Genomic DNA, 22,806 nt, shown 5'->3' with positions numbered 1-22,806 from the left:
TTGTAAGAAATCAACCCTATGATGGAAATATTGTGGTATTTTTGTGCAGGTTGTGGGTTAATTCCTCAAGTATTGTCTTCTTTTGGTCTTCACAGCGTTATTTATACTTTTATTTATGCTCACCCCGACTATTATAATGCATTGTATTTGGGTCTAATCCAGGTTTCATGCTCTGTCTACAGTTCATCCAGAAATGCCTTGTTCTTGCCTCATTCCATTAGCTCCTAATTTCTTGCATTAAATGGCTTTGAACTAAACTAAATAGGACAGTTTAGGTCTTTGCGGGTTCAGGAGAAAAACATAGTTTAAGTATTTTTGCACAAGTATGAGTATTTTAGTCTTAATTTCATAGTTTAAAGTGTAGATGATGCTGCCCATTGAAAGTGACGATTTGATTAATATTTACTCACTGCTTCCACTGACATTATTTGGCTTTCAGTAAATAATACTTCTACTACTTCTAACCCCCCCCCCCCCACCCCTTCGAGGAGCCATTGCTCTTTGATCAGGCTGCATTTGTAAATAAGAATCTGTTCTTAACCCTTTCATGCATGAATTATGAGAACCTTACTTTTTCCTGAGTGTTTTTATTCCTCTTTAGGTATTAAAAAAACAATGCAATTGAAAAAAAAAAAAAAAAGAACTTATTTTTCATGGAGTTGCAAAAATGTCCACTAAGCTGGACAGCATGCAATTAATTTTTGAAGCAAAGAAACATGTATTTGCTGATATATTGTGTGAAAACATTTTTAATGCTGCTAATCTGATGTTTTGTCACATTTGAACATTCTCTAATACTAGTTATTACTCACATCATGGAGATAATATGCAAAAAACCCACCTTTTGTTAAAAAAAAAGCTGTTAATTACAGTCTACTAACAATATCAAGCAATGCTTTACACTTAAACATATCACTGCAGATTAGGTTTATAAAGAACAGCAAATTTACAATAAAGGTATGAATTGCAGTGTATAGGATGATGCATAAGTGTCCACTGTGTTGGCTGATATGGAACTAAAACAGCCAAATTAATGAATATACAAAAGAACAGCTGTAGAATAGCTGTCCACTGTAGTGACCACTATGCATGAAAGGGTTAATTGCTTGCCTGGGTAAATAAAGGTTAAATAAAATAAAAAATAAAATAAAAAGGATTTGCAGACGTCAATGCTTTGTAAATGCTTGTGAAACATTACCCTCACAGCCCCACAATCCAGTCAGCTTTCTATGCAGAGTAAAACATCTCCCTGTCACTATCCTCTTACTTTAATTAAATGAGAGGGAGACATTTATTAGCCGTTAACTCCTTGGTACAGATCAATACTGCATTGAACATTTGACTCCAGTGAGTTTAAACAGGAGTTCAGTTTCACTATGTCACATATTTGGTCTATTTTTTCACCACGGTCTTAACCCTCCAGTATCCTGTCCAGTAAGGCCCTTACTAAGCTCCAAGTGTGCCTTTTTGGCACACTTGTGGAATGATGTCAAAAAAATTTTCATACAGTTTGTTTTTAATTCTTTTACACTTTTTTCTATTTCATCAACTTGAGCCCTAAATAAAAATCCCAAATACTGAATAATTGTCACATTTTTTAACCCTTTAAATGCCGTGTTTGTAATGTAAACAAACCATTTTTTTGGATGCAAAAAACATAAAAAAATTATTTTTTTTCAACATACTACATAAAAAGTGGATCACATTATTTGATTTTTGCAGCCTGGCATATGTCAATGATTAACAGCAACACTGGTTAATTTATTATTATTATTATTATTATTATTATTATTATTATTATTATTATTATTAATTTATTTATTTTTATTTTTATTTTTTTTTTTGCGTGAGGTCAAATGTTCAAAAATACTAGCATCCATCACCAAGTGTGCCAAAAATGCACACCTATAAATCAAACTATTAAATATTATATATTGATTTATTTTTCTGCTCTAATTTGATTTCGTTTTTGTAAATCAAGGTCAGCCCTAATCATACAGATCAAATGGAAGAAACAGTGCATTTTAGGCACACTTAGGAGACAGATGCTAGTCTTGCAATTTTCTTTTGTTTACAATGTGCAAATTTTAGTTGGTGGCCAGAATTTTAAAGATCATGCAAAAATGAACAACTTTTGAATTCTAACCTTATTTAAATTGTGAAAAATAATATGAAGTTTTTTAACACGAAGTAAAAAGTGTGCCTAAAAGGCTCACCCGGATACCAGAGGGTTAAAGGTTTCTCTACTTTCAAAACACTGACAGATATGAAGAATGAAGTGATGAAATGTCATAGTATCTGGTACGGATCGGGCGTCCATGAATCAGCATACCAAACATTCAGTGTGTACCATATGTAGGTTAAATCTGCAGTGGATGCCCTCAGCTCATATCTCATCTGACCGTGAGGCTGCTGCAGTTTGTGGCTGTAACGTCTCCTGTGTCCGAACAATCACCTGAGACGAGCCAAGAATAACGCAGCTGGAAAACAGTGCAGCAACCCACATAATACAGCTCTGAAGGGGAGTTAAAACATTAATGCTCATGTATTCTGATACAGCATTGAGACACCGGAGCATTTGCCTGTGACGAGCAACATGACCTCACTCATAGAATTATTATATGTACTGCACCGTCCAGTGTCAAAGCTAACATCCACTTGTGACCTGTCATTCAGTGCTTCCTCTTTCTTTCTCTTACTTTCCACAATATAGAAACATAATGAAGACACTAAACTAGAAAACAACATTTAAAATGCATAAAACCGAGAGGTGATGTCTAAGGGTAAATAGGTAAATATTTTAAAATATGTTTGTAGTTATTTAGAACATTTTAATTTATTAAAGATTATAATGTAAATTGGGTCTCTCATCACATGTGAAAGGGCCCCCATTTATATTTGGAGTCAAAAAAAATCCACATTAACATGCAAGATTTCAAAAAAAAATATTCCAATGCAAAAATAAATGCTTTTATTACTCCATGGCCCCCTTTTATAAGCTGAGGACTGCTTCTGGGGTGTCCTATTACAAAATGTATCTTGTAAATGAATAGTTGATTTTGACTGTTGGAAATAATTTTGTAATAAATTGATTGATTGATTTGTTACTTTGTAAAAGGGGAATAAACTCCTGTTTCCACAATAAACCACTAAACTTCACATCACATACACTGCAATATAATAATAATAATAATAATAATAATAATAATAATAATAATAATAAGCCTGTCTAAACACAAACCACAATTTACTACATACTACACACCAAATGGACAGGAACTTTTCCAATGCATTTTGTAGCCTTATCTTATTCCAAATGAATCTAAAAATACCTCAGAAATGGACAATTTTTGGTACATATAGAACAAGTTATTTATTTTTTTTATTTATCATTGATAATCTGTAATTCATTTGGAATTAGAAAAGAAAAAACACTGTAAATTTGTTTTTCATTTTGAAACCAAAAAACAAAAAGCTGATTTTAAATTCGCAGTGAAAAAAAAAAAAAAAAAAAAAAAAAAAAAATCTAAAACTGCTAATTTTTGTTTGTGGAGGGTGAGGTTTTCTTCTCATAATGTATAATTTGTTATGTTATTTTGGTTTTTCATTTCCAAACAAATAATTATCCAGATTATTCGGTGATACCCTGATCTTCCTCAATGGATCATTAATGGCAGTCGTTTAGAAAGGCCTTGTAAATAACCTGAAACACTTGTGGGAAGTCCTTTCAGTGCCTTATTGATTTCCTAAATGACCACATTCAGAGCTTTACTAGTCTTACATCAGAGGCTGTGGGTGACAAGCTGAAAAAAACAATTAGAATCAACCTGAAAAACCTCAGAAAACATTTATTAATGCCTTAGAAATCACCTAAAACACTGTAGAAACATGTAGCAAGTACTAGTGTATTACTGCTTCGTTGTCTGACGTGGTGGGTGAGCGCCTGAAACGTCTAATTAATATTCAAGTAATTATCCAAAACACTTTAAAAACACACTTTTCAGTAAGTTCTTGGACACCCACACCAGAAACAACATGCAGACCCATGAAAAAAATCCCAAAACATGATGTTGTAGTTCACCTTTACCAAAACATTGACAATTATAATTATTTTTATTCCATTTCATTAGTTATGTTCCTTCTCTCACTAGTGATTTATTTTATTTCTTTGCATGTTCGAAATAAACAGAAAAAAATAAAATATATATCTGTACTAAGTAGCAAGGTAAATATCGTTAACGAAAACTAACACAATGACGAAAACTAGAATTGAAAAAACATTTTTGTTAACTAAAATAAATAAAAACTATAATTAAAAGAAAAAAAAATGATAACTAACTGAAACTGTATTGTGTGTTTAAAAAACTAACTAAAATGTATAAAAATTATGGATAAAATTCCCTTCGTTTTCGTCTGTCAATGTCGGATTGATACGAAAACAATTTATTTCGCTCTAGCAATTTTAGCTAGCGGCACCATATGGTACTTTATGGTCCGTCACTTCTTGTCACTTGTCGTTTAGAGTCTTCTCGTCTCAACTCTCCCTGAAAACATGGAGACTAAAGTTGGGAGAAAACAGCAGAGTCCTGTCTGGGATTTATTTGAATATGACGGAGAAGAAGAGAAAAGATACAACAAAACTAAAATTAAAACTAAAACTAAACTAAAACTAAGCATTTAGAAAAAAATGAAAACTAATAAAAAAACTAGCAAACCTGCTCTAAAAACGAATTCAAACTAACTGAATTAGAGAAAAAAAAGTCACAACTAAATAAAACTAAACTATAATGAAAAAAACGAAACTATCATAACCTTGTTAAGTAGTGAGTAAATTAACCACAAGACATAGCTTTTAATGTGACTTTTACTCATTTGCTGCCATACTTTTATTGTTAGTTTTTACTTTCCTGTTTTTTATGTTACTGATTTAATTATTTATCTTTTGTGATGTTCTTATTATGTTTATTTTATCCAAGTCTTGGAATTTTGTGCATTAAAATACACTACATGAATAAATAAAGTTGAACTTGTGCTAAGTAAATGAAGTTTATTCCGGAATAGTTTTCTGTGTTTTCTGTGTTGAGTTAACCAGAGGGATGGTATTCCCGGTCCACCGCCCTCTAATCATTTCCTGCATTAAACTGTCATATTCAGTTCCATCAAGTACCATCTGCTCTCAATATTAATAGTTTGTGTGCATGAGTTGAATTTATAATCACTCTCTCTGTCACACAGTAAACCAGACAGATGCCTCACCCAGGCCTCCTGGAAGTGATTTGACCATAGGCTTGAGCTGAGCGATCTCCAGAGCTTCCCACAGCATCTCATCTGTCGCCTTCATCTCAGGGTCCAGGTTAAATCTACACACAACGATATGACATTAGTGACAAGACTTCACTTATTGGCACCAACTTAAACTGTGAGACGTCTCATTTATTTTAATTCAGGGGTCACATACAGCCCGATTGGGACTGGTAAAATAATAGCAAAACAAACAATAAATAACTACAGATTTCCCTTGTTTCAGTGCAATTTTAATAATATTATGCCTCAGCTTCTCATTTACACATGTGCATTACAACTTACAGATCACAGTGGATCCACAAATACACAAAAATTTAGTAACAGGCATAATATTGTTAAAATTCCACTTATTTTTTGTTCAATTTCAGGTTTCATTTCATTTCATTTATTAACCCTTTCATACATAAATTATGAGAACTTTAATCAAGATTATTTTTTCCTGAGTGTTTTTATTCATTTTTAGACACAAAAAAAAGAATGCAATTGAAAATTCTTTTATGAACCCATTTTTCATGGAGTTCCAAAAATCTCCACTCAGCTTGACAGACACCATGCATTTCATTTTTGAAGCAAAGAAACATGTATTTATTGATATATTGTGTGAAAATTATGAAATAAAAACATTTTTAATGCTGCAAATCTGCTGTTTTCTCACATTTTAATATACCCTAATACTAGTCAATGCTCACTTCATAGAGATAATATGCAAAATAATAATAATTAAAAAAAATTAATTAATTAATTAAAAAGCCCTTTTAATTGCAATTTAACAACAATAACAAGCAATTAATTTACACTCAAACATGTTACTGCAGATCAGGTTTATCTAGAACAGCAAACTTGCAGTAATGGTATGAATGTCAGTGTTTGGGATGGTGCATTAGTGTCCATTGTTTTGGCTGATATGAAACTAAAATAACAAAACCCATGAATATATAAGAGAACAGCTGGAGAATACCTGTCCACTGTAGTGACCACTATGCATGAAAGGGTTAAGATCCCCATTAGCAACTGAAACATCAGTTACTATTCTTCCAGGGGTCTCCTCTGCATTACATTACAATTTTAATTATTTACATTAATCTTACACCATTCATGCCCACACACACACAAACGAGAAATATACAACAGCCCAATGCAGTAAAAATAAATAAGCAAACACAATAAGTACTATACATTTAAACTCATTCACCAAATAATAGCTGTCATACAAATCATAACACATCAATACTATCAATACTCTTTCCATTTCAGTTGTTTGTGGTTGTTTATCCTTTAACAAAAAATGTGAATAAGTTTGTAAATGTCATCATTTTCTTCATGTAATTGTACTTTTCATATTAAAACAAAGAGACAAAAAATTGAGTTATCATTATTTGTGGGTTATTATGCCATTATTTTACTGGTTTAACCCTTTCATGCATGAATTATGAGAACCTTTTTTTTTTTTTTTCCTGAGTGTTTTTATTCCTCTTTAGGCATTAAAAAAACAATGCGATTACATTTTTTTTAGGAGGCTTTTTTTTTATGGAGTTGCAAAAATGTCCACTCAGCTGAACACCGTGCGTTTAATTTTTGAAGCAAAGACACATGCATTTACTGATATACTATGTGAAAACTATGATATAAAAACATTAATCTGATGCTTTCTCACATCTTAACATACTCTAATACTAGTCATGACTCACTTCATGGAGATAATATGCACAAAAAAAAAACAACTTTTTGTTGTTTATTACAGCCTAATAACAATAAGCAACTGATTTACACTCAAACATCTTAGATCAGGTTTATCTAGAACAGCTAAGTTACAGTAATGTTATCAATGTCAGCGTATGTGATGATGCATAAGCGTCCAATGTGTTGGCTGATATGAAACTAAAGCGACAAAATCCATGAATATACAAGAGAACAGCTGTAGAATAACTGTCCACTGGAGTGACCACTATGCATGAAAGGGTTAATATTAGTCTGTATATGGCCCCTGAACTAAGATGAGTTTGACACTCTTGCTTGTTAGTATCAGTGTAATTTTTGCATCTCAAAAGTTCATTCCACAGGCTTTGGACTCAACTACAGTCTGACAGTCTTACATCATGTCTAGAAGTTTCTACTGCTCTGTTCTTTACCAACGTGACAAAGCTTTTATGGTCAGTGTCTCTGAAGTCTAACTATAAACCTCGTCTTATCTCCAAACCTCAGCTCTACTCCTGCTGCAGATAAAGTTTGTCCAGTGGTCCTGTTTGTGTTTCCCTCACCTTCTCTAAAATAGTTCAGATTACACGGCTCATCTCGGTCGTCCCCACTGGTAAAAGTGACTACAGAGTGAAGGGGTTCTTACCGGATGGTCCCGCTGAACAGGATGGGGTCTTGGAGGATGATGGACAGGCGAGACCTGAGGGTCTGCAGAGGCAGCTTCGCAATGTCGATGTCATCAATCACAATCCTCCCTATAGATATTTTAAAAAAACAGAAGAATTATGCAAGTACATTCTCAAGAGTAAACTTACATCCTGATGTTATTGGAGTGATTTCCTTTATATTTACAGGTATTATATGTAGTACTGATATTCCAAACTCACAACACTAAAGGGAAGTGACATCATAGAACACACTTACAACTAACAGAACCACCAATAAATCAATACTATAACAACAACAACAACAACAATTTAAAAAATAAAATAAATACTACTACTACTACTACTACTAATAATAATAATAATAATAGTAATTTTTATGTATATAGCACCTTGAAAAACTGAGTTTACAAAGTTCTTTGACAAACAAATATATATATATATATGTGTGTGTTATATTTCTCTAAAATATAAATATGTAGACATACAACATATAGCCCCTTTACATTTCTTGAATGTCAGTAATACTTGTGTTGTGATGTGAGGCTGAACTGCAGCTGTTTTACCTTCAAACATGTCCACCATACGGAAGAACGCCAAGGAGAAAGAGGATTTGCCACTGCCGGTCCTACCACAGATTCCCACCTGAAAACAAACATGAAATTCTTATTATCACTAATTCACTTCAAATTTATTAAAACCATAACGTAGGGCCCATGGTTTATATGTTTAGTTTAGTTTATTTCAGACAAACATAATACAAAACATAGGACAAAAAACAAAACAAGATGAAAAAAACAGAAAATGGTCCAACTGTTGTGCCTGAAAGGGAGTAGGAACACTGCAAAAATCAAGACAATAGATAAAATCTTATTTCAAGAAATCTTACCAAGATTATTTTCACTTGTTCCAGTGGCAGATTTTTTTGCTTAATTTAAGATTTTTTTTTTTTTTTTGCTTAATTCAAGCAAAAAAAAAAATCTGCCAATGGAACAAGTGAAAATAATCTTTGTAAGATTTCTTGCAATAAGATTTTCCAGATCTGTTGTCTAAAAAGTTCTTATATCTCACTGAAAAGTTACTCTTTAGCTGATTATGTCTTATTTTAAGTGTGATGAGATATTTTGACAAGAAATGAGAAAAATACACTTGGTAAGATTTAGATTTTTTCCAGTAAAGAAGCCACTGCTTATCTATTCCTACCCAGTAGTTTCCAGTTCCACACCCCTACAAACCTGCACCCCCATACACATATACATACACACCAACTTATGTCTACACCTGTACACCTACCCACATCCGCACACCCATGTATATACACACGTAATACAATATAACAACCTGACAATCCAAGTGCGATCACACCCTTCTTTGAGCAATACACTACCTGTCAAAAGTTTGGACACACCTGTTTTTTCTTTATTTGAAAAGGCTTTTGACTTTTTAAATTTCATATTCTCTTTGAAACTCTGCACTGCAACTTTTACTTTAATATTTGTGTGTTTTTATTTTTATTTTATTTGATTTTATTTGATTTTATTTTATTTTGATTTTATGTGTTGTTTTCTTACTCGCTGTTTTTAATCACCTTTTATATGTTTCTTTTATAATGTTTTAAATGTGTTTCTTTTTGTTTCTTTTATTTCAATGTCCTGTGTGAAGCACCTTGAATTGCCTTGTTGCTGAAATGTGCTATACAAATAAACTTGCCTTGCCTTGCCTTATTTTCATGACTATTTACATTGTAGATTCTCACTAAAGGCATCAAAACTATGAATGAACACGTGGAATTATGTAGTTCAAAAAATGTGACATAATTCAAAGCATGTTTTATATTTTAGATTCTTCAAAATAGCCACATTTTGCTTTTATTACTGCTTTGCACATTCTTGGCATTCTCTCGAGCTTCATGAGGTAGTCCCCTGAAATGTTTTCCAAAAGTCTTGAAGGAGTTCCCAGTGATGCTGAGCACTGGTTGTCCATCTGTAGACCATCTTATGCCATTTCAGTGAGAAGGTGAGTCCAAACTTTAACTGGTAGTGTATACAGGGTGGGGAAGCAAAATTTACAATGAACATTTAGTTGTTTTTTCTCAGCAGGCACTACGTCAATTGTTTTGAAACCAAACATATATTGATGTCATAATCATACCTAACACTATTATCCATACCTTTTCAGAAACTTTTGCCCATATGAGTAATCAGGAAAGCAAACGTCAAAGAGTGTGTGATTTGCTGAATGCACTCGTCACACCAAAGGAGATTTCGAAAATAGTTGGAGTGTCCATAAAGACTGTTTATAATGTAAAGAAGAGAATGACTATGAGCAAAACTATTACGAGAAAGTCTGGAAGATACTATTAAAGAAGAATGGGAGAAGTTGTCACCCGAATATTTGAGGAACACTTGCGCAAGTTTCAGGAAGCGTGTGAAGGCAGTTATTGAGAAAGAAGGAGGACACATAGAATAAAAACATTTTCTATTATGTAAATTTTCTTGTGGCAAATAAATTCTCATGACTTTCAATAAACTAACTGGTCATACACTGTCTTTCAATCCCTGCCTCAAAATATTGTACATTTTGCTTCCCCACCCTGTAGGGCTGAAAGATATATCGTTATTGTATCTATATCTAAATATGAACATTCAAGATATTCATATCAAAAAAGCAACAATATAAACAATATAGATTTCTGCAGTAAAAAAACATTTTCTGCAGTAAAATGTTTGATTTGTAATTTATTTATTCGTACTTTATGTTAATGTTGATGACTGGCAGGGAGTTCTTATAAATAAAACTGCACTTTCCAGATTCTTTTGTATTATGATGTTTGTAGTTTTCTGAAAAATGCTTGGTTTTCAACGAACCCGTAGTCATATCGTATCGTATCAATATATCTGGCATGAACATCGAGATATGAAATTTTGTCCATATCGTTCAGCTCTAGTAGTGTATATTGAGACATAACCATTTTTTTTGTACATTATTTAGAATTTTTGAATGTTCTTTCCCGTGTACCTTCTGCCCGGGGTTGACGTGCGCGTTGACGTTCTTGAGGACCGGCTTCAACGAGGCATCGTAACGGACGCTCAGATTCTGGATCTTGATCTCTCCCTCCTGAGGCCACCCATCTGGGACCTGAGACACGGCTGAGGGACACAAAACAAACAAGTATTTTCACCCATAAAGACTTTCTGATAAATCCCTGGGTACACAGTGTATGATATAAATACAACTGAGGGAAATGGAGCGTTTCCATGCGAGGGCTGTAAAAGCATTAACAGCGGGATAAGGATATATGGCTCACAGGTCTCATGATACTAAGTAGACAGTGATGGATGGAGATACTGTATATGAGGCAAAAAAACAACTTTCCCGCAAAGAATATAGCATCTATGACGTCTCTATGCACCAGTCTGAAGAAGGTTTAATTTAAGGTGAAACTTTAACTGTGTGGTTGCACTCACTGAGCAGACCCTCGTAATTCTCTGGTTCTGTTTTGAGCAGGCCGTTAATCCTCTTGACTGAGCCAAGCTGTACCTCCATGTCCGCCAGGTTACGCACCATCCAGTTCATGTAGTTGGACACCTGATATGTGGACATGAGGAGGAGGTGGGGGAGGTGGAAGGGCGCAGACATGAGCAGGGTAAATGTCACCACAGACACTCTGAGACACATTAAGTTGAAGGGAAAGAGTCGCCTCAGAACAGACTAGAGTGCGTTTAAGATATTGAAAGACACAGAAATGCCGCTTTTAATGTCTTAAATACACACTAAAAAAAAAAAGAGGCAGAAATGACCTCCCAAAACAACCTTCACTGAATAAACAAAAACTAACTCTAATAATTCAGGTGCATTTATTAATTTTCAGTCATTCAAGTTGAAATTTATGCTTTCAGACTTTTACTCGAACTATGTTTTGCTTCAAGAAGAGGCTGATTGTAATACTACAAAGAAATGCAACATCGACACAAATGAAGAAAGAAAAGGAGAAGGACCACAGAGACCTGAAAGATGATCCCCTATGTATAGATTTTAGTTTCAATGTCAGTTGTACAAAATTAATCAACAATCCTTTTCCAAATAAAACCTCAAATTAAAACCTAAAAGACAAACACCGTCTCCTCTTCATGTCATTACTGTCTTGTGTCTGTTATATTTTGTCATTTTCAATATATTTTACATATCTTTTTGTTGTTCGGCCTATTATGTTGCATTATGAGCTCTGAGACGTCACCTTGAGATGTTGTTTTGTGACGTTAACTCTGTCACCTCAGAACAGACTAGAGTGTGTTTAAGACATTGAAAGAGACAGAAATGCCTCTTTTAACGTCTTAAACCCACACTAAAAAAAAAAGGAAAGAAAGAGGCAGAAATGACCTCCATAATTAAGGTGCATTTATTACTTTTCCAGTTGAAATTTATGCTTTCAGACTTTTACAAGTTACTTTATGTTTTGCTTCCAGAAGAACCGGATTGTAATACTACAAACAAATGCAAAGTAAACACAAATGAAGAAAGAACAGGAGAAGGACCACAGAGACCTGAAAGATGATCCCCTATGTATTGATTTTAGTTTCAATGTCAATTGTACAAAATTAATCAACAATCCTTTTCCAAATAAAACCTAAAATCAAGACCTAAAAGGCAAACACTGTCTCCTCTTCATGTCATTGTCGTCTTGTTATGTCTGTTATATTTAGTCATTTTCATTACATTTTGCATATTTTTTGTTGTTCGGCCTGTGATGCTGCATTATGGGCTCTGAGACGTCACCTTGAGATGTTGTTTTGTGACGTTAACTCTACATTTCTTGAAGTTAACATTTATGAAATACTTCCAGAAAACACCCTTATTATATTATAACCAGGAAAGTTGTCAAAGGCATAAAAACAGGTCGATGATCCATTTCAGCAAGTCGTAATCTTGGGAAAAACTAATATAAATCAATTGTCAATATGTCTTTTTACATATTTTATTCTATCATTTTCTATTTTCAGTTTATTTATTTTATTTCTACTAAAATAATCTAAACCCATATAACCCTTCAATAATCCAGACTTGATGTAAAACAGTCATTTTGCTGTTAAATGTATGATTCTATTATGATATTGTTATGATTCTAGTGTATGATTCCATTATACATCCAACTCTCACCATTAGTGCATATGTCAGTCCAAGTCCCACCAGCCCAGGGGACAGCTGGTTGTACAGGGAGTTAGTGATGGAGGCGACAGCTGCGACGAGGACCACACAGGCACCAATGTACTCCTGAAAACACAGCAAACTGCATGTTAATATCACAGCTTACACCTCATACAGTTATACATAAGTAATAACTGATAATATGTTAATGTGTTTATGAGAGAAATATGCATCACTATTTGCACAGAACCATAACTGGTACGATTATACCTCACTCAAAACCACTAGTTTTATCCACATTGTATATTGTATATATGGCAAAATTTGGTAGTCCATTATAACTCTGTCTTACTTGTTTGTTTATTTTAGTACGCCGCCTCCTGAAGGGGTATTGTTTTTGGTTTGATTTGTTTGTTTCTTTGTTTGTTTGTATGTATGTTTGTTTTTTAACACTATAGCAGCAAAACTATTGGTTGAAGTCATACCAAATTAGGTTTATAGACTGCCAGTGATCCAGAATACGGGGTGAAAACACGGTGAAGCTGCATTTCAGTTTTATGCAGCTAAACTCTGGAACAGTCTTCCTGATGACGTGAGACAGGCCTCGACTGTGACAATGTTTAAGTCCAGGCTGAAAACAGCTCTGTTCAACAGTGCATATAATAACTGAAAGGGTTCTACCTGCACTCTTCTCTTTTACTTTGTTTTAATTGATTATTATTTATGTTTTATTGATTATATTTTAATTGTAATTGTGTGTTTTTAACTTGTCTCTTTTCCATTTTTGTAAAGCACTGTGAATTGCCCTGTGTATGAATTGTGCTATACAAATAAATCTGCCTTGCCTTGCCTCTGCCAGAATAGATCTGATTACATTTTGGGTACAACAGGTCAAAGTTTCAATTTTAATTATTAATTTTTAAAATCATTTTTTCCCCATTTACTTACAAAGGGGGAAATTTCAAATGTCTGTAGCTGCAAAACTATTGGTTGAATTCATATCAAATTGGGTTTATAGATTGCCAGTAACCGATAATAGATGTGGCTACATTTTGGGAAAAGTAGGTCAAAGTTCAAATTTTTAATGAATTTTTTAAATCTTTTTTTTCCTTCTCCCATTTACTTATAATGGGTGAAATTTCACATGTCTATAAAAACATCAATTTTGTTTCAGTTTACTTCAAACTTGGCACATATATAGAGGAAACTGATATACTGACATCCACACACACAGACATGATGACATCAGCTGGATCGATGCCAAAATAAGCTACAATATGTGCGAGGGGCGGGGTTAGTTGTACCTGGCACCACTTGTTTTATTTTATTTTATCTTATCCTGTTTTTTACTGCATGCTTCTTACCTACTCCATGTTCTATCAATGCACCAAACCACTGACGCAAATTCCTGGTAATGTGAACCCTGTTTACTTCCATGGCAATAAACATTATTCAGATTCAGATCATAGATTATCATCACTGAGTGAATCATTTATAGTTAATGTAAATATAATGTTACGTTTACTTTTGCAACCTTGCACAAGAGAGATGTTAAATGTACTTTTTATAATCACCTAAGTTTTTACTGTAAATCATAACCCTCCTCCTTTATCAGTTCTTCTGTCTTTTCTAAAGCACATACACCCCGGTCAGTAAAATACATGCCCAACAAAACCCCTGCATGCTTTCTTTGACTTTTATGGACATAAATCAATAAAAATCTCAAGGTTAACCGCTCTGCTGCTGAGAAACATGAGATGTGGGCACCGTTCAGTCAATACATAAAGAATCACATGAGACGACATATCACAGGCCACAGGATGAATAACACAGACTGTTTTAACATCCCAACAGAGGGAGTAGTTACCCAACAACCTCAACCAAACCGTGAAGCGGCAGTGATCGGCGGTGAACGGATCGTTACCATGCGGACCTCCAGCCAGCGATTGGCAGCCGTGAGGAAGAGGGACGCGATGTTGTTGGCATCGGTGAACTGCAGTAACCTTTGTCTGAACCTGGGCTCGTACCTGTGGGAGAAAAAGACAAGGGTGTTTTTTTTATACAGACATTACTGAGCATCAGCTGTCTGAAAGCTTAATTTGACAGATTCAGTGACACTGAAGAGAAAATATGCTTAATCTGAGGAAAACATGGATTATGCTTTTTAATTAAATAAGATACGATAAGATACTTTACTGTTATTATACAAAATGTAAAATGAAATTTAGATGCATTGTCAGGATGCAGACTCATAAATAGTAATAGTAATAAGTAGCGATAATAACTCTAAAAATATAATAAAAACAAAATATGTATCACTCACTTATCAATATCCATTCATTCATTTCCTTCCTTCATTCATAATTACTGGAACAACTAACAAAGGTGTCAAACATTTTAGTTCAGGGGCCAAATACAGCCCAATATGTCATGGATCTGACCAGTAAAGTACAGTAACAACAGTGACAAAAGTTAAATTACATTATGAAAAGGTTTACATCTACAACAAATACTGTAAAAAACAAACATGAACAATCTGAAATTTCTTATGAAAAATAAGTAAAATTTTAATATTATCCCTTGATTTATCATTTCAACATGTGCATTAAAACTTACAGATGGCAGTAGATCGACAAATGCACAAAACACTTAGTAACAAGCATAAAATTGTTCAAAATGCACTTCTTAATACATTTTATGTTCATATTTGTTCAGGTTATGCATGTTTTTTGTGAAAGGATAGTTTAAAGATTTCATATAATTTTACTTTTTACACTAAAAAGAGAAAAATGTGTAGTTGTCATCATTTATAGGTTATTATGATAGTATTTTACCGGTCTGACCCATTTGAGATTGAATTAGTCTGGATATAAAACTGCACTAAAATTATTTTTACACCCTTGATTAATATTTTAGTGTAATTTTTGTGCATCACAAATTCATCCCACAGACCAGACTGGATCCTTTTAGCGGGTCAGTGTACAAATATAATCCATAACAGGCTTAAAAAACAGTAATTAACATCAATGAATCACAGGTCATTATACTAAAATATACTTGAAAGCAAAGACTCTTTAACTAATATATTTACTTCCAATCAAAATATTATTGCTTGTCCTATATTTGTGTCATTCATAACACGAAGAAATTTATATATTTAAATTTCCCCATTATTTAACTGCAGCAGCTGCTTTTTTGTGCATTAAATTACTGTTTTATTAACTTGCTGTCTATTTTTTCCCTGGTTTCTTATCGTTAGCCTCATAGCATAACTACCTAAGTCATATTTTTGGCCATATTGTGACATCTACATAACCATAATCATTGACTATAACCAGAAAAAAAAAGACTTAAGCAATTATACTATGACACTAATGATATGCTAATCTGTGTTTTTTTGTTTTTGTTTTCTTTTTTTCAGATTTTTATTTAGAAATATTGAGAAGATTTCAGCACACATTAAAATTACACTGTGGTCACATGACAAGTATGTGATCAATGACCAATCTTTCCATTCTCAACATTTCAGTTTTTCTTTTTTTTTTTGTTAATAATAAACAAAACAATTGAACAGTGAACAATGGATGCATGGTTACATAAAGAAAACACACACGGAAGACCAAGAGACTTTGACCTCCTCTCGAAAGAAAAAAAATTACAAAAATAAATAAGTAAATAAAATATAAAGAGTAGAATTAATTAAATAAACAAAAAACAAGACAATTCCGGATACATTGTCATTATATTGTCATTTCTTGTACATTTAGGGTTCCAACAGACTGTGTTTGGTAAGTGTAAACAAAAAATATCCACTTTGACCATAGATTTAAAAATTTGTTCATTTGTAACTGAAGGGAGAAAGTTAGTCTTTTCATTTGGTAAATTTCATTCACAATTTCTACCCATTTTTCCAGATTAGGTGGTTCAGGTTGGAGCCAGTGCCTGGTCACAGCCTTTTTACCAGTAGTTATTAAAATTGCTTATCTGTGTATTTTTTTTTTTTTTTTTTTTTTATTTATACAGGGGCAATGCACAAAACACATTAACCTTAAAAAGGAGAGATGTAGTGCACAAAGTTGTAGTACTAGTGCTAAGTTCCACCCGTAGTTCCTGGGCAGGCTGATGTTATCATTAACCCTTTCATGCACGAATTATGAGAACCTTAATCAAAAATTTTTCCTGAGTGTTTTTATTCATCTTTAGGCATGAAAAAAAAACAATGCGATTGAAAATTTTCTTCTGAAAAATAAATCAAATAACTAAAATAAAAATGATAAATAAAAATACATAAAAAAAATAATGAAAGAAAATAATCATATGAACCTATTTTTCATGAAGTTGCAAAAATGTCCACTCAGCTGGACACCACATGTTTAATTTTTGACGCACAGAAACATGTATTTACTGATAAATTGTGTGAAAACTAAGGGGAGGGCTTGTGATTCTGGGGGTTTATGCTCAGGGGATATCTACATAATGTTACCAATTCATGTCAGAAAAGATATGTAGTGTCTTAAAACTTTAATAAAGATATGTGTAAAAAACAAAAAAACAAAAAACAAAACACCATAATCCATGAATATACAAGAGAACAGCTATAGAATAGCTGTCCACTGTAGTGACCAGTATACATGAAAGGGTTAAAAAAAAACAGACATTAATAAAAACTAAAACATACAAAAAGCAGTAAAAAAATGCATTTCTATAATTCCATCTATATATTCCATCTATTTATTGCATCTATATGTTTCCTATTATATTGCAAATGAGGGCTCTACCTCAATATATTCTGGAATTAATTAAGCATCGAGTGAAAATCAGGATAAAGATATTGTGTAATATAGAGTGTTCTTCAATGTTCTTCCTTTACATCAGATTGTTCAACTATTAAGAACAGAAAATCATGATCTGTTACCTGAGGGCTCTTATTGTGGTCAGACCTTCCACTGTCTCAGAGAAATGGGAGAGTAAAGGGAGTTGGGTGCTGTCCTCCAACTGCTGAAGGTCCCTGACAAAAACACAAAACAGAGGGACATATGGATGGAAGAAAAGCACTAATTCTATCAGTGGTAAAATGTGGGGATGTAGATGGGAAAGCATGCATTAAGGCTTTTTAAAAAAAAATCTGTTTACAGTTGACTTGAGGTGCTTCTCTAAAAAACTGCAGTTATTTAATCTGAAAATTCACTTTTGCCCTTTGGGAGCTGGGATAGGCTCCAACAGCTTCAAGACCCTCCAGAGGACTAAGCAGTTCAGAAAATAAATGAGTCAGTATTTGCATCCTGATTCTGCTAATCTGAAATACAGACTCTCAAAGTAAAACACAGCAGTCAGCTCTCTGTAAGGACGCCAAATGGATAGTTTAATTAAAACAGTCTCTTAAAAGGACAACATTTCAATCCAAGACATCTTGAACCCTAAAGAACAGTTTTAATGACATTATCCATTTGGAGCCTTACAGTGGGCTATATTTTTTATATATTATATCTGTCCTGCAGCCAAATATATCAGCCTGGATGTGCAGTTTTGGAGACTAACAAAAAGGCCAAAAGTAAAAAGGCAGAAAAAAGGCAGAAAATGAAGAGGAAGATGAATTTAAGTAGGAAAGTCTCACTTATTTTACAATTCTTTTTTTTTTTTTTTATTTTCAAACTGAGTTTGATTGTGCAAAAAATGTGTAAGTTTAAGTATTTTTATGGCAACTTCCAAAACAAATGTCTCCATATTTAACCTTTCCTACATGATTTATCACCATTTATTAAAATATTATCCTCTGCATTTTGCATTTTTCAGTGTAAATCAGGTATTTTCTTATATTTAATTCACTGATCATGTAGATAATCATAAAAGTTCAGTATAAATTAAAAGGCTTTAATGTCAAAACTGAAAAAAAAAAGACTTGTTCTGCAAAATATATCATTAACTGAACATAAAAACATGTCATTTGGGAAACTTCATGGGTTTTACTGGCGAATCAATGTTGTGGAAGATGACGGTGTTTCCATGTTCATTACAGAGCCTCTGAACGTCCAAATGGGTCATATCTGATTATGATGAAAAGCTGAAAAACTGCATTTTACCAGAAATTATTTATATGTATTGATAAGATTAGTGGATCAGGAGTTATTTAATATTTTAGATCAGTAGATGCTTTTGGTCTGTTGAGTATTATAGTCTTTATCAGGTTAAAACCTTTATATTTCCACAAACAGACAAAAAAATCTGCAACATCACTAGTAACTCCTACAGACATTTCCGACCGCATTACGTCAGGCTCACCTGGAAGCCACTCGGAAATATTTCTGGATAAAGTAGCATGCAACAGCCAGCGGCAGGAGGGCGATGAGGAAGACAGGGGTCACATAGGAGATGACGCCCAGGGCGGACACACACAGCAGGGTGGAACGGATGAGACACTCCAGGGTGGTGGGGATGTGCTGGTCGATGGTGTTTGTGTCTGTAGAAAACCTGTTGAGGATGCTGCCGAGCGGAGTCGTCTCAAACAGCCTGCAGGGATGGAAATGGAGGAAACAAGGTTGTCACTGGGTCAAATGATGAGGACAGATCTGTTGGTCTTAACCCTTTACTGGTGACTATTTTTGGTCATTTCCACATACATTACAAGATGACAGTGACAGCAACAGTTACAGTGAGGCAACGATCTCAGGTCCAATGTGGTCTACAGGGTCTGTAAGGTCCACCTCTGTATGAACAGTGAGTGTACCTGCTTTGTTAGGTACCATGAAGTAATGGTACTAATGTAAGGAATGATGTTCAAAGGGAGAATGTGGATGTGGACAGGGGTCTGGATCAGCACTTGTTCTAATGTTCTAAAAGTCACGTTATAATGTTCTAAAATACATGTTCCTTTCACATTACATGTTTTTATTCTTGTATTTTTTATATGTACTTCTCAGATTTTATTTTTATATATATATTTTTTGCCACTTATGGGTAAGGAGACAAATATGGTAACTTACTTAACCTTGATTTTCAACATAACAATGAAAAATTTTACTACTTTTGTGAAATTTTTCACAAAAGTAAGTAATGATGTTCAAAGTGATGATGTGTATGTTGACAGGTGTCTGGATCAGCACTTACGTTCTGGTAATGTAAAAACATATTCCAACTGAAAAAAGTGTATAAAGAAAGAACAATGAGATTATATGAAGTTATAAGTTTTACATTTTGCTTCGTGTTTGTTTTGCATCTTGTGACATATTTATTTACTCATTTTGGTCTGGTATAATGTTTTTGCGTCATTTCGTCAGGTATATATTTACCTATGTTTTGTACTTTCTGGATATGTAGTTTTGCACTTGGTTTTGTATTCATTTTATTCTATCTTTGTATGTATCTAGTTTGGTTTGTCTGACTTTATACAGTATGATTTTATAGCTAGTTGTGCATGGCTAACCATTAACGTTATTGTTATTTAGAAGAGTGCAGGAAATATAAGATTTTCTTCATCCTGCTCCTTTTCGAGCATGGGTGTGTACATGTTTGTTTACTTGATGATTATTGAATATTTACTGATGAAATGCACAACCATGAACGAAATAAATGAAATGAAATGTTCTAAAAGTGATGTTCTAATGTTCTAAAATACATGCTTCATATTATATGTGTTTTTCTTATATTTTTTATACATACTTCTTGGATTTATTTTTTTTTTTTTTTTGCCACTTATGAGTAAGGAGCCAAATATGGTAACTTCACTGACCTTGATTTTCTACACAACAATAAAAAATTGTGAAAAATTTCACAAAACTAATACAGTCTTGTTATGTCATCCAATAACACACTAAGTTTGAAATTTCAGATTATTTCTATGAGTGCCCTGTAAAGGGTAAAGATGGCTAGACACATGAACAGCAGTGGGGAAAAGTTTTCGGACACCATAAAATTATTATTATGACATATTTGTGGAAAAACCTTTTTTCCCTTTCAAAAAAATATTTTGTTTATTGTTAATTAAAAAAAAACTAAATTCTTGACAGTTTCAACATGTCATGCCCTGGATGTGTTTCATTATTTGCTGAAACATCCAGTTTTGACCTTGATGGAACAGAGCATGTGCAGAAGGGAGTATGTAGGTTTGGAGAATGGAACAATACATGACAGAGTTCAATGACATAAGAGTGATTTCTGAACGCAATAAATCACAAACTGTCCAAAAAGTGTTCAAAAACTTTTTTTTTTCCACCACTGAGCATGTTTAAGAAATGGGTAGATTTTGGGGAGCTGTGTTCATTTCCAATGGCCTGCAACAGTTTATCTCATCTTAGCATTAAGACTTGAAACTGACACTGTTTTTGTCAGATTTGATCATTTTTCTTATTATACCCTTTTATTGGTGTGATAGACATATTTTAGGAGGATAATAGTCAACATGAATGTAGCTGTGCAGGGAGCTGGTTTGTTTAAAGTAAATGAGATGTGAAATATATCTGTTTATTCAGCCGTGTATTTAAGTGTATACACAGTATATGCAGGTGTGCTCCGTGCATGTGTTTATGTAAGCGACGTCTCCTGGGTTTTGTGTGAAGACAGCAGATGGTGCTGTAAGTAATGGGGCGAAAAAGCTGCTTTTAAGCGCGTCTCCTCCTTTGAACATTGTGCTTTGACACACGTTGACAATGTTATCAGACATCTCCCCGTGTCCTTTTCACACATCATGAGGCACAATGTGATCACACAAACACTGAGCGTCTCACCTCATGGGGGCCAGTATGATCTTGTTGAGCAGGTTGTGGTGGAGTTCTTTGGCCACTTTGAGGCCGGTCCACTCCACAGCCACAGAGGTGGCCAGACACAGCGCGATGCCCAGACAACACAGTACGCTGAACACAGACAGATACCACGAATGACTGAAGCCACAGTCCTGCAAAAACACACAGGTTTGGTTAAGACAGTGTGTGTAGATGAGTAAATAAAGTACATGAAAAGACCAGATTGTTCATTCCGTTTGCTTGTGCTTTAATTATAAGCATAATTAAACTTCGAGGCAGGTTAATAATTAACCGTGTCATTCAACAAGAATCACTGACGCTTCTAAACCTCATTAAACACATCAGTTTCTCATACTCTGGCCTCGTCTGTTTTTCTACTACATCCTCCACCACTTTGTGAGATTCTGTACTCTGTGTCACTTTATTTGTGTTGACAGAGGAATTATCTTTCCTAGCAATTAGCTGCTTTATCATTTTAGATGTAAAAAAAAATCCCCTTAATATGCTATTACATGAAACTTAATCTATTCATCAAGTACTAGCGCATTAACCTGTGGGGATCCATGGGTTCTACACAGCAAAAAAGGGATGTCTATAAATAAGATAAAAACACTAAATCTGAGGAAAAAGTTGAAATATCTTTTTATGTAGCAAGATAATTTCACTTGACAAGATTTCTTGAATTAAGATCGTTAAACCTAGAAATAAGCATATCTACAGATGCGCAAACACTTAAAATAAGAAATTAACTCTTAAAACGAGATAAACAAGTGGTGCCAGGCACAACAAACCCCAACTCTCGCACATGTTTTGCTCATTATAAGTAAATGGGAAGATTTTAAAAATTCATAAAAAATGTGAACTTTGACCTACTGTTCCCAAAATGTAGTGAGATCTATCCTGGGTCAGTGGCAATCTATAAAGTCAATTTGGTATAAATTCAACCAATACTTTTGCTGCTACAGGCATGTGAAGTTTTGCCCATTATAAGTAAATGGGGAAAAAAAAGATTAAAAAAATTCAGAATAAATTGAAACTTTGACCTACTGTTCCCAAAATGGAATGACATCTATTCTGGGTCACTGGCAATCTATAAACCAAATTTGGCATGAATTCAACCAACAGTTTTGCTGCTAGAGAGTTAACAAACAAGCAAACAAACAAACAAATGAACAAACTGAACCAAAAACAATACCCCTTGCCTCCCCTTCAGGGGGCGGAGTAATTATCTAAGACTTTTAAATCTAAGTTTTTTAAAATCT

The 22,806-nt window shown here is 33.8% G+C and overlaps 1 protein-coding gene across 2 annotated transcripts in view; it reads right to left on the bottom strand.

The window, feature by feature from the left end:
• abcc8 (ATP-binding cassette, sub-family C (CFTR/MRP), member 8) overlaps positions 1-22,806 on the bottom strand; it is a 103,669-nt gene that overhangs the window by 6,735 nt on the left and 74,128 nt on the right. For both annotated transcript variants that reach the window (XM_030135902.1, XM_030135903.1), the window contains 10 exons: positions 21,530-21,696; positions 19,089-19,316; positions 17,725-17,817; positions 14,734-14,836; positions 12,822-12,935; positions 11,132-11,252; positions 10,683-10,813; positions 8,231-8,309; positions 7,646-7,754; positions 5,257-5,360 (listed from right to left, as the gene is read on the bottom strand). In XM_030135902.1, the coding sequence (XP_029991762.1) occupies positions 5,257-5,360; positions 7,646-7,754; positions 8,231-8,309; positions 10,683-10,813; positions 11,132-11,252; positions 12,822-12,935; positions 14,734-14,836; positions 17,725-17,817; positions 19,089-19,316; positions 21,530-21,696 (1,249 nt within the window). The remainder of the gene's footprint in view (positions 1-5,256; positions 5,361-7,645; positions 7,755-8,230; positions 8,310-10,682; positions 10,814-11,131; positions 11,253-12,821; positions 12,936-14,733; positions 14,837-17,724; positions 17,818-19,088; positions 19,317-21,529; positions 21,697-22,806) is intronic.

Source organism: Sphaeramia orbicularis, chromosome 6, assembly GCF_902148855.1.
Source record: "Sphaeramia orbicularis chromosome 6, fSphaOr1.1, whole genome shotgun sequence".
Taxonomy (NCBI): Eukaryota; Metazoa; Chordata; class Actinopteri; order Kurtiformes; family Apogonidae; genus Sphaeramia; species Sphaeramia orbicularis.
The sequence above is the reverse complement of the archived record's forward strand: the minus strand, read 5'-3'. Positions and strand labels throughout refer to the sequence as shown.